The sequence below is a fragment of the Trachurus japonicus genome, chromosome 1 (assembly GCF_045865225.1).
Source record: "Trachurus japonicus isolate A0001 chromosome 1, Traja_1.0".
Taxonomy (NCBI): domain Eukaryota; kingdom Metazoa; phylum Chordata; class Actinopteri; order Carangiformes; family Carangidae; genus Trachurus; species Trachurus japonicus.
The window spans coordinates 14943348-14955964 of NC_140907.1; the positions used below are offsets into that span (position 1 = coordinate 14943348).

Consider the following 12617-nt stretch of genomic DNA (forward strand, 5'->3'; position numbering starts at 1 on the left):
TTGCAATTGAGAATAAGTGCTCATTATTGATTTAATGTAGTACCTTTAGTGCAGTACACAGGTGTCATTCAAGATGATGTCAGGTAGTATCCCATAGCTTCATTTTAACAGGAATAATTACAGGGATACGACAACATTTTTTTTTTTTTTTACGTGTCTTGCCTCACTCCCGAGTCCATGACAAGCAGACAGACACCATCCTTTCGACTGTGCGTGCAGTAGGCTAACGAGGGAAAGCCTGTATCGCCTGTTATTAGCTTAGCTCAAACACTGGAAGTGCATAGGTAGTGTTAGCCTGCCTCCACCCAAAGTCATCAGAGACACTCTTCAGCAACTCTAAACGGAAACCGGCGGACCGATCTTCGTCTCAGAGCTGACAAAACTCTCCGGTAAGGCATCTTGAGCGGTCAAATGCCGGTAACGGGACGCGATTGGTCAAAGCGAAGGGTTCAAGCAAAGACGGTTTATTTTGGTTCAAGCTAGCTACACCAAGGGTAGGTTAGCTTCCTATTTCAAAGTAAAAGCATAAATTCTATTGTCATGGTTTTCTGTATGTAAAGGGCAACGGGTGTTTTATTTTCTGAAAGTAACCGGAAGTGCGTTGGTCACAACGACTAGCTTGAGTAGCGCCGAATTCGTCCGAACAAAATTGTAAACAGCTGGTATTTAGACAAATTAACGACACACTGCTGATCTAAACGGCTACTTTCTCGCCTTAAAATGTTTGAAATGTCTGAGCTAAAATGAAATCAGCTTCTGACTGCTGATTTCGGCTCGGGTATGAGGCAGGCTAACACTACCTATACACTTCCAGCGTTTGAGCTAAGCTAATTACGGGCGATACGGGCTCTATCTCCCTTGTTACTGCACGCACAGTTGAAAGGATGGTGTCTATCTGCTTGTCATGGACTAAGGAGTGAGGCAAGACACGAAAAAAAATGTTGCCGTATCCCTTTAATAATCTCAATAAATGTCAACTTCGTCTTGACCTGTTTTAACCTCCCCGTTTCTCACCCTGCAGTCTGTCCATATCTCCCGTCTCATTTTCCTCCTTCCTCCCCTCCTGTCTCTCTGTTTACTTTCCTCCCGTTAACTCCCCACTATCTCTTATTAGTGCATCTGGGCTGAGATGATACTGAGTGTTTGTGTTCATTGGTTGGAGATGTCCTTCAGTAAGTGATGACACTGATGATAGAGAGGCAGCGCAGCCTAACACCTGGGCTGTATTAGAATAAATGAACCGTGATCCAAAAAATAAGGATACAGCTGCCTCCATCTTTGTTTTTGTTGCTCTAGTAATCCTCGACTTTTATTGTCTGTGCTGCATTATCTTCCCACAAGAGACACTGTGAGATACTGGACACTGGGCGGTGATAGGTAGTGGAGAGACGCGGGGAGACGAGACTCCTGGCTGCTGTTAATGAGGTTCCGCTGAGGTAGACTGGACCTCTTGTTTCCAGCTCATAGTCTGGGAATGCTGCTTTCACTGGGAACAATACTCCTTCATCCATCTGTCAGTCCCACACTCATGCACAAATACTGTTCCTCTTGCTCTGTGATGCTGCAGCACATATTCATATGCCTCCTTTTCCCCCTTTTTTAAGAGAGGGAGTCTGAACTACCACAGATCATGTATAAAAAACCCCAAGAGTCTGTGGGAAGAAGCATGACCCTTAAAAGTATAATAAGAGTTGAGTGATCATCTAAGTGAGAAGTGCCATAAAGTGCAGAGAGATTTAAATCCACTTCTGCTCTTAAATCATGTATACTTGAGCGCACAGTCTCTAAATACAAACAAACAGTCGTCTGTTCTAGTCCTGCGCCTGAGGGCATATAATCACAAAGCAGCCGAGAGCACAACTACCAATCTAAGATCACTTAACAGGTCACTGGCAAAACAACGTCTTGGTACTGCTCTTTTATGATGAAAAAAATTTGCGAACATGGATCCTGATATTTCTCTGTGTTCAGCTTCAGTTCTCACATTTACAGCTCCTCCAAAATGTAACAAAAGTCCTCAGCGAGGGTCAAGAGATGCTGGAGTCTATACGCACTTTCCAAAAGTGTTGGGACTCTCAGAGGATGTTAAAATGAATCGCAACACAATACAGCCTTAGCGTGCATCGCAAAACGTTCGGCTCCTTATGAAATCTGCAGAGCGATTCTGGCAGAGCAGCTTATTCTCTCTGGCCAGAGTCGAAAGTAGCCACAGCCTTGGACTCCCTCTCGGCAACCATAAAAAACAGGACAGAGGAAAGCAAGGGTAAAAAGGACACAGTCCAATGGCATTGTGGATTTGGACACCACAATTTTTTTATATGTATATCTATCAAAGGCTGGATTGTAAAGCTGTTTATGGCGCCTTATTGGATAATGAACTCAGATCTCATCAGAACTTCAGCACAAAAAAATAAGCAATGAGAGTGTGAGAAAATGACTTGAAAGTGGGCGTGAGTGAGTGTTTGCTGCGTTTTTGACACTAAGACCTTTTGTGTGTATAGTAAGGGGCATTTCACGCTTTCCATAATGTAAGTACTGTAAAACTATCAGGGGCGACTAGCTGGCCTTCGCAGCACTTACTGTATAAGACCTGCCTTTTACTGGCAAAGAAGGCCACAGATGAAAGGTAACCGTGCTTCAAGGTCTAGATGAATGGTGTTCAGGGAGGGGTGGGGAGGCTAAGGAGATTTGTAACACAAATCGCCATAAACTCTTAAGAAGCGAGTGCAGATCGGTTTATATCTGTGGTGAACGAGAACGTCCTTGGTGTGTCCGACTAAGAGGAAAAGAGAACAAGACGTCGGCTGTGGCCTGAATTTTTTTGTCAGGGGGGTGTGGGGCGAAATTGTATCAGATGTCCAGCATGTAGGAATGAAGCAGCTTATAGCAGTAAATTAGATTAGTGGTGCTGGCTGATGTGTGTGTGTGTGTGTGTGTGGGGAGACAGCTTTGATGTGATTGTGTTGAGCTCTGCATCCCCCAACAGAGTTTCAGCTTCACGCACAGAGCAGTGGGGCTGGGGCATGGTCCCCCCCCCCCCACCCCCCCGTGGGCGTAGTCGCTTAAAAATAAACACGTATACATTCTCGTAACACATGCTCGTTCCATTTTACAAGCACTTTGAACAGAAGTATGCACTGTATAGTTACGCACAGACACGTGCACACGCAGAGACACCACAAGCCACAAAATGGATCAAATAATCAGCACTGAGATTTTTGGATTGTTGGGAAACAGGAGATGATCTTAAGGGTGTGCGTGAGCGGACTGGTCTGGGTAGTGTGTCATTATGATAGCAGCTCCGAGCCACCGGCTTGGAACAGCAACTCCACGATGGCAGTCAAATTCGAGTCGACTTTGAGTGAGTGCACTCTTCCCACGGGGGGCAATTCCATCCCTCAGTGCCTTCTCATCTTGGACAGTGCAGCCACTTTGTCACAACACAACCGAGGGACGCGCCTCTATCTCTGTGCTCGTGTGCAGGGCTAAATTCTCAGTAGCTTGCGTGCATTATTGCATGTCATGAAACACTTCAAATGGCTCTGTGTAAAACCCTAGAATTTTATATTGTAGTGTGCCACACACGTAGCTCCTAAGTCATGACAAACAACACTTGAATCAACTTCAACATGTCATACAGTGTAGAGAAGAAATGTTCGTGATGGGGAATGTAATGCAATTAGATAGGTATGGCTTAATTGGTGGTGCATGCTGCTGCTTCTTCTGTGTTGCCATCGAAATTGCTTCTAAGGCTACAACCACACCCTCGAACCTCAGGCTCTTTACCACTTGGACACTGTTCATAGTGTGTTTTTGAAAAACAGTTCTCTTTGTTTACTGCTCAGTTAATTGCCATGACCTTTTTAATGAATATTTTATGATATTGTTCCTACTTCCTATAAACAGCAATCTTGAGCCATAAATGGTTTATAAGGGAAAGATGAGCCCGCTTTGGTTAAGAACTTATAAGCCAAGTGTGAGTCAATGGGCATACAATGTGTCATGTTCTCTTTTATGCTCTGCTGGAAAGTAACTAACTAACTAACTAATGTGCTCAGGTACTTTACAGAAGTGTAATTAAGGGGTACTTGAGTGTTTCCATTATGTGCTGCTTTTTCCTTTATTTTTCACAACATTTCAAACTTCAGATTTATTTTTACTGCACTTTATTTAGTTTACATATAACTGGATATGCCTAAAATAGACATTGATATGGATTAAATTGGTGGTTACCAATAAGCATTTTGGCTTGTGACCCATTACAACCAAATTTTACGATTGTTTAGTCACAACAACAGTATTAAGTAACAATTTTAAACAATTATCACATGTATCAGTTGATCTGCTGGTAATATGTATTGTCTGAAAATACTGCCAAACTTTATTGAATTTACAATACAGAGAAAAAAACTCCAAATCATTACATCAGAGAAAGTGGAATCTGATATTCTTGATAAAAATGACTATGATTAATCTGCTGATGTCATGTTGTCTCCTGTACATGCAGCTCTGAAGAGATCCTTTGAGGTGGAGGATGTCGACACTTCATCTCACTCCCCCGGCTCGCGTCGGACAACCAGCTCCCCCCACCGTAACGCCATGTCTCCGACCAGCATCTACTACCGTGACCTGGGAACTGCCGCCAACAACAACAACAACCTCAACTACACCCAACCTCGCTCCATCATGGGTGGAGGAGGCTCAAAGACCCCCGAGCCTGTGTCACGCCGCTCTGAACTTTCCATCGACATTTCCACTTCATCCACCAAGCATGTGGATAACGTCACCAGCCCCGCCTCTGCGCGCTTTGGGGCCAACAGCGCCCTGAAACGCCCCGAAGTCCTGGGCCACTCTAAGACCCCCGAGATGAGCCACAAGAGGGAGGTCACTTTTGCCAAGACACCGACTGACTCCCCAGTGATTCGGCGCAACGAGGGCAACAATAACAACAATGGGACCAGCAGGATCCCCGAGCACAATCATTCTCGCAAGTTTGAGCCCCCAAGTCCCGGGGATGTACGTAAACCTGAGATCAGCATCACCAGGGCTCCCCCGGAAAACAACGGCCACCACCCGGCGGTGCACCACCCTCATCACCCCAACCCACAGCACAACACCATTGTGACCACCTTCCGCTGCTCCTCACCGAACCACGCTGGACGCAAGTCCCCCAACCATGACAGTAAGTCTGCTTTCACCATATGAATGTTAAACACATCCTTCGTCCAATCACACCACCTCTTCTTGACTCCCATTGAAAACAAACCTGAAACACTGAATCCTAATGAGAAGTGGTAATTTATTTATCATGGCATTTATTTGGTGATATGTTGACTTCTCTTTGACATGATGTCTTTGTTATAACCACCAAGTACTAATTATTTCTATTCATCAGTTTGCTTCCACTACTGCTAGAAAGTAACGGCAGACACATTTCAATGCATCATCTTAGAAACACAAATCTGTCATCTTGTGGTAAGAATGTAGAATTAAAAGAAAACAAAAAAACATCATGATTAGGCATGAGAAATAAGTAGACAAACACTTTAAGCATAAATTCTATTCTATTCTATTTCTAGAGAATACAAATATACTTCAAGTCACCACAGAGCACAGTTTAAAAAAAAAAAGTAGCTTTGATCATGTTGTGTCTGTTCATACATCATTTCCTCTGGATCTCAACTAGAATCTCATGAAGATTTTGGCTTGATGTGTAAAAGCTGAATCGGAGACTACAGAAAATAACTAATGGAGCAGAGCAGTGCTTTAGTGCTGTGATTTAGCTCAGTAGCTTGTGGGATTGCTTTAACACAGACTTACCAGTTTAATGTGACAATGTCATCAGTGGAAAACCATTTAAAGCGAGTGTAATAGGTTATCTTAAGCTCAAATAAAAGCAAATAACATTTTCTTATGTGATGAGGTAAGGGCAACTTTTCACTCTTGGCTGTCACTTGGTTTACGTTCAGCCCCCACCGAGAAGAAAACGTCACATTTTCCAGATTTCTTTTCATTTGGACTCATTTGAACTTCTAACTTCATGTCTTCCTGCTCCTTCACCACTCACACTGACCCCAGTATCAGATCTCTCACTAAGAAAAAAAAAGGCCAGTAACAGGAATGGCTTGTTTGATTAATCTGATGTCTGGATGTCTGTCAGTAATACAAGTAACCATGTCCTTGGAGGCTTGTCTGTCAGTAGGAACAGCAGACTGTCTGTCTGTACTTGTGGTAATCCATGTCTGTTCTTAATGCAGAATTGGAGCCGGGGTGGTTTTTGTTATTGATGAAATCATGACCTTGGCAGCACCAGAACAGTAGTATGGCAGTTAAATAGTGATTAGTGTTACAGTTGCACTAAAAGTATATGCAACGGATAGAGACAGATTGTAGTCCACAGGGTAACATGAGTTTCTGTTATGAAGCTTGTGTTATGTGATGCAAAATGGTACGTTTGCGTTCAGTTGATTCGTAGTTTTGCCGTTGTGAACTGGAGCGATGTAGTTAAATGTGACACATGCACACACACACTCATTCACTTATAACTCTCACTCGGTTCATCACTATGAGCGACCCCTTTCACATTGTCATTTGACACATTGTTATTCTAAGAGTGCAGGAAAAACTGTTGCACACTCTGGCTCCGTATGCATTTTTCTTTTAAAAAGACAGATGATGTTTTTCCAGTTAGACCTTCTTCAAGAAAAAATGCATATGGAGCCAGAGTGTGTGACACTTTTTTTCCTGCTGTCCAGTTTGTATTTAGTGATTAGCTCCTCACTTGAAAAATAAATAAATAATTGTAACCTTTGCTGCTCTGCATGCTATTTATTTATGTATGCCTTTAGTCATGAAACCTGATCACAGACCGACCATAAAAAGGGGAAAAGTGTGTTGTGTCCCCGTATCACTATTAACCACATAGCCAAGTATTTTAAAATTAGCTCTTGATGAAACATAATGATGGGTCTGCTTCCCTGATGATTTTGGCCATTTGATGTTACATAATCATGGTTTATACTTTATACTGGCTCTAAGCTCAAATACCAACAAGCCTCTGATATACTTTACTTTGTCATTTGACTAAGTAATAAGCACATTTCCCACAGTTCATTCAACCAGTCTCAAATGCTGTGTGTCATGTTGCTGTAATGTTTCTACTGCATTTATCCTGAATTTCTCGTCTGTGTCCCTGCTGATGGTTTTAAATGCCTCTCTTCGAAATTATGCGGGTTATAGCTACTTATTTTTCCACAGCTAAATGAACTAATGGGAGTGTAAGTGAAGGGTCATTGACTTGAAGGGTCGATGTATAATAGTCACAGATTTGAGAATATTACAATGTACCTGCCACAATGTCATAACCAAGGCATGAATACACTTTGTTCTGTCGGCGGGTGTGAAAACGGTTTATACAATTATGTAACATATGATCATGAAAAATTTTAATCGTTGGCAACTTTACAAGCATATTATGTTTCCATACGTGTGTCAACATGTCACGAGTCTATTTGATAAGCTGCCTTCCTGCTCCATTCAGTTTTTCCAGGAGGAAATGACATCACCTGTCATCTGTGCGCACACACACACACACACACACACACAGGCATATAAAGTATCCTGTGCTTCCTTCCGTGTTCGGTCAGCGTGATTGTTTTCCCTGCTGTGTGACCTCACTGCAGTGCACTTCCTGTCTCTGGGGTCATGTGATCTGCGTCGGTCAGCTTCCTAGCCAATATCCTTCTTCACTTTGATGTAGGCGTCACAGCAAGTGAGACGCATGGTGGTATTGGTGTGAAGGGTCAGAGTGAAATGAGACCAGGACACGTGTACACAGAAGGTAAAGTGAACTGTAGTTGGTGGTCGATCACAGACTGACATGTGTACTTTTAGACATGATGCTACCAGATGTATCATATTTATGTGTGCCGATACCACACTGTGTTCAGCATGAGATGCCCTCAGTGTCCTCAATATATATTGAATCTTGTGTGAAAGTGTTTTTTTTTTTATATTTATATTTATGTATATATATATATATAAAGTAATTTTATAGACAAGCACTTTCTGAATTTGTTCCATCTGAGTTCTGGTCACAGACTCAAGGTCTGTGGTCTCAAGATAAATAAATATGAATGAACATGTCAAGCTGAATTTCAGAGAAATGTGCATAAAACGATGCACAAGACATCCTGAATTTTCCATTTTGTATAATGTGAAGCCATCAAATAGATTTTAGTACTTTGTTCAGTTTAACTGCGACATAGCTTCAAGTGCTGGTACACTCACAAGAATCTGCAATATAGCCTACTATGTCTTAAAAAATGGATGTGATAAGTGATACTAAATTGCTGGGGCGTATTCAGGGAAAACGACTAAGAAAAACCTGACCATTAGGTTCACTTCTGACTGCTAGACACTAGACTCGTTCTGATTTTTATCTGCTCTGCTGCTGTGTGTTCAGCCAGACGGGGGAACCTTATCTTGACAGGCAGGCCTGCTGCTCATCAATCCATCAAACACTGCAGAACCAGCTCTATCTAACATCTCTAGACAGAAAAGCAAAGGCCACCTGTGGTCAGAAATGGCACGTTTTCTTATCACTTGTCAGACCAGCTTTCAAATGAGAAACTTTGTCTCACACAGAGACCCCGGTTCCTTTCCATCCCCCTTTACTTAGTAGCACAGTGATAAGGAATAATGCAAAATAAGGGATAAAATGCCTTGATTTGTGTCCATTGTTACTTTGTTTCATTTGAGCATAGAAACAGAGAGTTGCTCTGATCACACAGAAGACAGACCTCATTTCTACAGTAACTACAGTCTAGAGGAGTCATTAGATACAGGGGCTGACCATAAATAGTGTAGTTATCACTGGGATAATGCCAACGGGTAGGTTATCTCTGGGGTCACATGCAGTAACCTCATTTAGTAACTCCCTTATTGTTTTATTGAGATAAGGGCAGCAATGTGTCTTTCCACCACAGTTGTTACAGCAAACAGAAAAAGTTGAAAGGAAATCGAGGGTATACATGGCCCTTCTTTCAGCTGTGGGTATTCAAAGGATGCTACTGAGAAGCCACTTCACGTGGTGCCATTGTGTCCTGTCTTCCTGTTGTGATGGTAAAGGACAAAAGAGATTATCCTCATGTCAAATGAGCAGATGCTGCACGCTTCCTAAATGAACAGATTATCTTGTAGTACATTTGTTTTCCTAATTGAGGTGTAATCATTATGGAGGACGGAGCATTCATCTCTTATTTAGATTGACCTTCTGAAAGTGGAGAGCTGGGGGGCAGCGGGTGATTTGTCTCTGCCTGCCTTTAGGTCAGAAAGGGCACACATACACACAAACTACACACTGTCTTTTTCTTAAATTGGTGTCTTGCTTTTGTTGTCTCTCAGTGACACACCTACACATGCACACAAACATGCTCTCTCACACATACACACAGGCAGCCTCAGGCAGAGGCATATCCGAGGTCAGTCCTCTCCCAGTGTAATTACTCTGGACTGATCCCAGACCATTACTCAGTGTGACCTGTTGGCTAATCACCCAGGGAAAAAAAGAGAGAGGCAAAGAAATGGAAAGCGAGATTGTCGACGTGCTTTTGGGGCTGAGGTGGGGGTGGGTGGTGGGAGGGGCTGCAGCTGACTAAGAATAACATCATTTTGAAGTTTCATATGAGGCTGAGCAGTAGTCCTACATGTTCGGATGTCCTCAAAACATCTTAAGTCTTTAATCCCTAATCAGAAAACACCGTCCTTGTAGCGCTAGTTTATAGAATTGCACATTTAGAGCACTCTTGTTATGGTTGGGCGATAATTCAACATTATTGTCTATTGACTTTCAGCACAATAATGTTGTGATAACACAATCTCATCATGCCACTGGGCTATGAATTTTCCAGAGCAATCTGTAATTACATAAAAGGGAATTGGTTATTGAAGTCTTTTGTTTGTTTGAAGAGCCTGGGCCTTTATAATACATAACAGTGAAATGCTGTTTATTATTTTGAAGGTTTATTTGATAAAAAATAAAAACAAGAGAAAAAAAACAGTAATTGATTAATATTGTAATAATAATACCACACCACCTGGGCCTGCTCTGTGCTGCACACATGTGGCACTTACCTTGCTCAAAGACCATTTCACAGAAGCTGTCATGTAGTTACTCAATGAACTTGTTACACTTTGGCCATGAAAAGGTTTCCATTAAAAAATAATAAGGCCCAAGCAAGTACTAATGACCCAGAACCAGAATCACCACCTGCTCTTGTTCCATAATGAGTTGCAAGTCTCCTCAGACAAGGAGTAACATTGATATCTTTGTAAGATTTTGCAGCTAGACGTGCATCTTTGACATAAACTCATGTTTCATTGTAGTATCAACACGTCATCATGCAAAGATCCAATCATGTATCAGACAAATTGCAAATCCTTTTTCCCCTCAAATCTAATTAATCTTTCCCTTCAGACATGCTGATGGTCCTACAAATGTCCCTGGTTGTCTTTAACCCTAACAGTGTGCAGTTTTGCACTTTTAAACAGCTTACTCTGTCTTTTTTCTTTCTTTTTTTTTAGTTCAAAACTGTCCTACAGTGAGTGCATGTCACTTCTCATCAACTGTGTGCTCCCTAAAGAAGCCACTAGGAGGCAGTGTGTGATAGGTTAAATCTTGTTTGACATTAAACCTGGCTGGCAGGTGAAATAAACCTCCTCTTTAAAGTCACATTCATTTACAAATGCAAATAGAAATTATTGCTAGTGGGTTGTGTTTGATAAAACTGCCTCAGACAACTCCTGCGTCTGAAATGAAGTACATTGGTTTAATTGCTACAGAAATTAATCAACATGCATGTCAGGTTCTCCCTGTTGGTATCTTCTGGAAGATTTTAATGCTGCGGTATATCACTAGGATAGGCACACATTCAAAACAATGTCATGTAGCCCTTTGAAGTGTGTGTGTGTGTGTGTGTGTGTGTGTGTGGACACTAACAAAGCAGGACTTAAAAGGGAGGAGGAGGAGGAGCTGAGAGAAATGGGAGAGGGGCAGCCCCTCTGCCCCAGATAAATAGACACACAAACACGCTCACTACACACACACACTACACACACACACACGCTGAGTTCCTCTCTTCCCAGATAAGCTTTCGGAAGTTGGAGTTTACATTGAGCATCTGGGGGAAGTCAAGGGTTAAAGAAGTTTCCCACCACTGCAGAGAGACCTTTGTCCTTTTTTGTCGTCTTGCCAAATCCCACATCTGCAGTGAAGGCCTGCTTCTCTATCACTTTCTCCCGCATGCTGTGACACTGACACACTCTGACACATTTTATCTTTATGTACATGTAAAGACATATACATCTAAGCACCCCAATAACTCTCGGAAACTCTTGACACACACACACACACACACACACACACATAACCAAGCTCATAGACCACCACGTTTGTGGCAGTAATTTCCCCCCATCTCTATCAGATGAATGACAAATAGAAGGATATGACCAATCAGAGTCTGATAAATCAAACTAAGATAACGTTTAGTTTTATCTTCATTTATCTGGGCCACGTCCGGGTGAATCCTCCCTTGTGTTTATGAGACTCTGCTTTGGCTCCTTTTTTTCCAAGACACTGATGGGAAAATCATGTCTCTTATCTTGGCCATGAAAACGTAGAAGAGGAACGATGAAGAAGCCTCAGTCGTGCCGGGCCATGAGATGGAAAAAACACTATGCCACCATGTGTGAGCAACATTTCTTTTCTTTTCTTTCCTTTGTTTTGTATCATTAATCAAACATAGCCGGTTGCCAATTCAGTTCAAGAAACTTTATTTGTCCCCATGGAGCAATTTAAAAGGCAAATAGAGTATGCACAAAAATCACAACACAACCACAAAAAGAAATGCATTAAAAACACAACCACCATAAAAGAAACTGCACACATTAAAACAATATGACAGACATAAGTGTGAAAACAGAAACCTGTAATAATATGATGATGAGAATCTTACATTTTAATTAAAAATTAGCTTTATGAAAAGATAAGATAATCTAACGGCAACGGAAACCTATTGTATACAGTAAGTATATCAGCATAACCCGATCAAATGGACGTGCATGGCAACTGTTTATCCATGATGCTTTACATATGCACAATTTTAAATAAGACGGGTGAAGTTGGTACAACTCTCAGCTCTGTTTGGCCATCTGCAAAGCAATGGGTTTATATTTCCACCCAGAGTGGTTTTAATGAAGAAGAGTGGCTCGTATGAGGTCACTTTTTCTCCACATACTCTGCTAATGATGTTTGGTCCACTTGTTGGCTGATACAGGCCATACTGGAAAAACAATCATTGTTTTCTGTGTGTGTTCGTGTGTACAGACAGATGGCCATTTGCGCTACAGTCCTGCCATCTGCTACAGTGAGTAGATGAGAGGGCAGAGGGATGCATGTGTGAGGGTGTGTGTCTGTAGTCGGCATGCGTGGAATATGAAGAATGAGAGGGTGTAGCTTGGTGCCTTATGTTTCACCACCTACAGCTGAATTACAGTTGAGTGTTTTTTCCTTATTCTACAGTGATGATGATCAGACTAGCTTCTAACTAGCTAGTAGA

General features: G+C 42.0%; 1 protein-coding gene across 3 annotated transcripts in view; it reads left to right on the forward strand.

Annotated features, from left to right (window-relative positions):
- septin9b (septin 9b) overlaps nucleotides 1-12617 on the forward strand; it is a 72312-nt gene that overhangs the window by 26663 nt on the left and 33032 nt on the right. For all 3 annotated transcript variants that reach the window (XM_085774560.1, XM_085774550.1, XM_085774541.1), the window contains exon 2: nucleotides 4508-5182. In XM_085774560.1, coding sequence (XP_085630686.1) covers nucleotides 4508-5182 — 675 coding nt within the window. The remainder of the gene's footprint in view (nucleotides 1-4507; nucleotides 5183-12617) is intronic.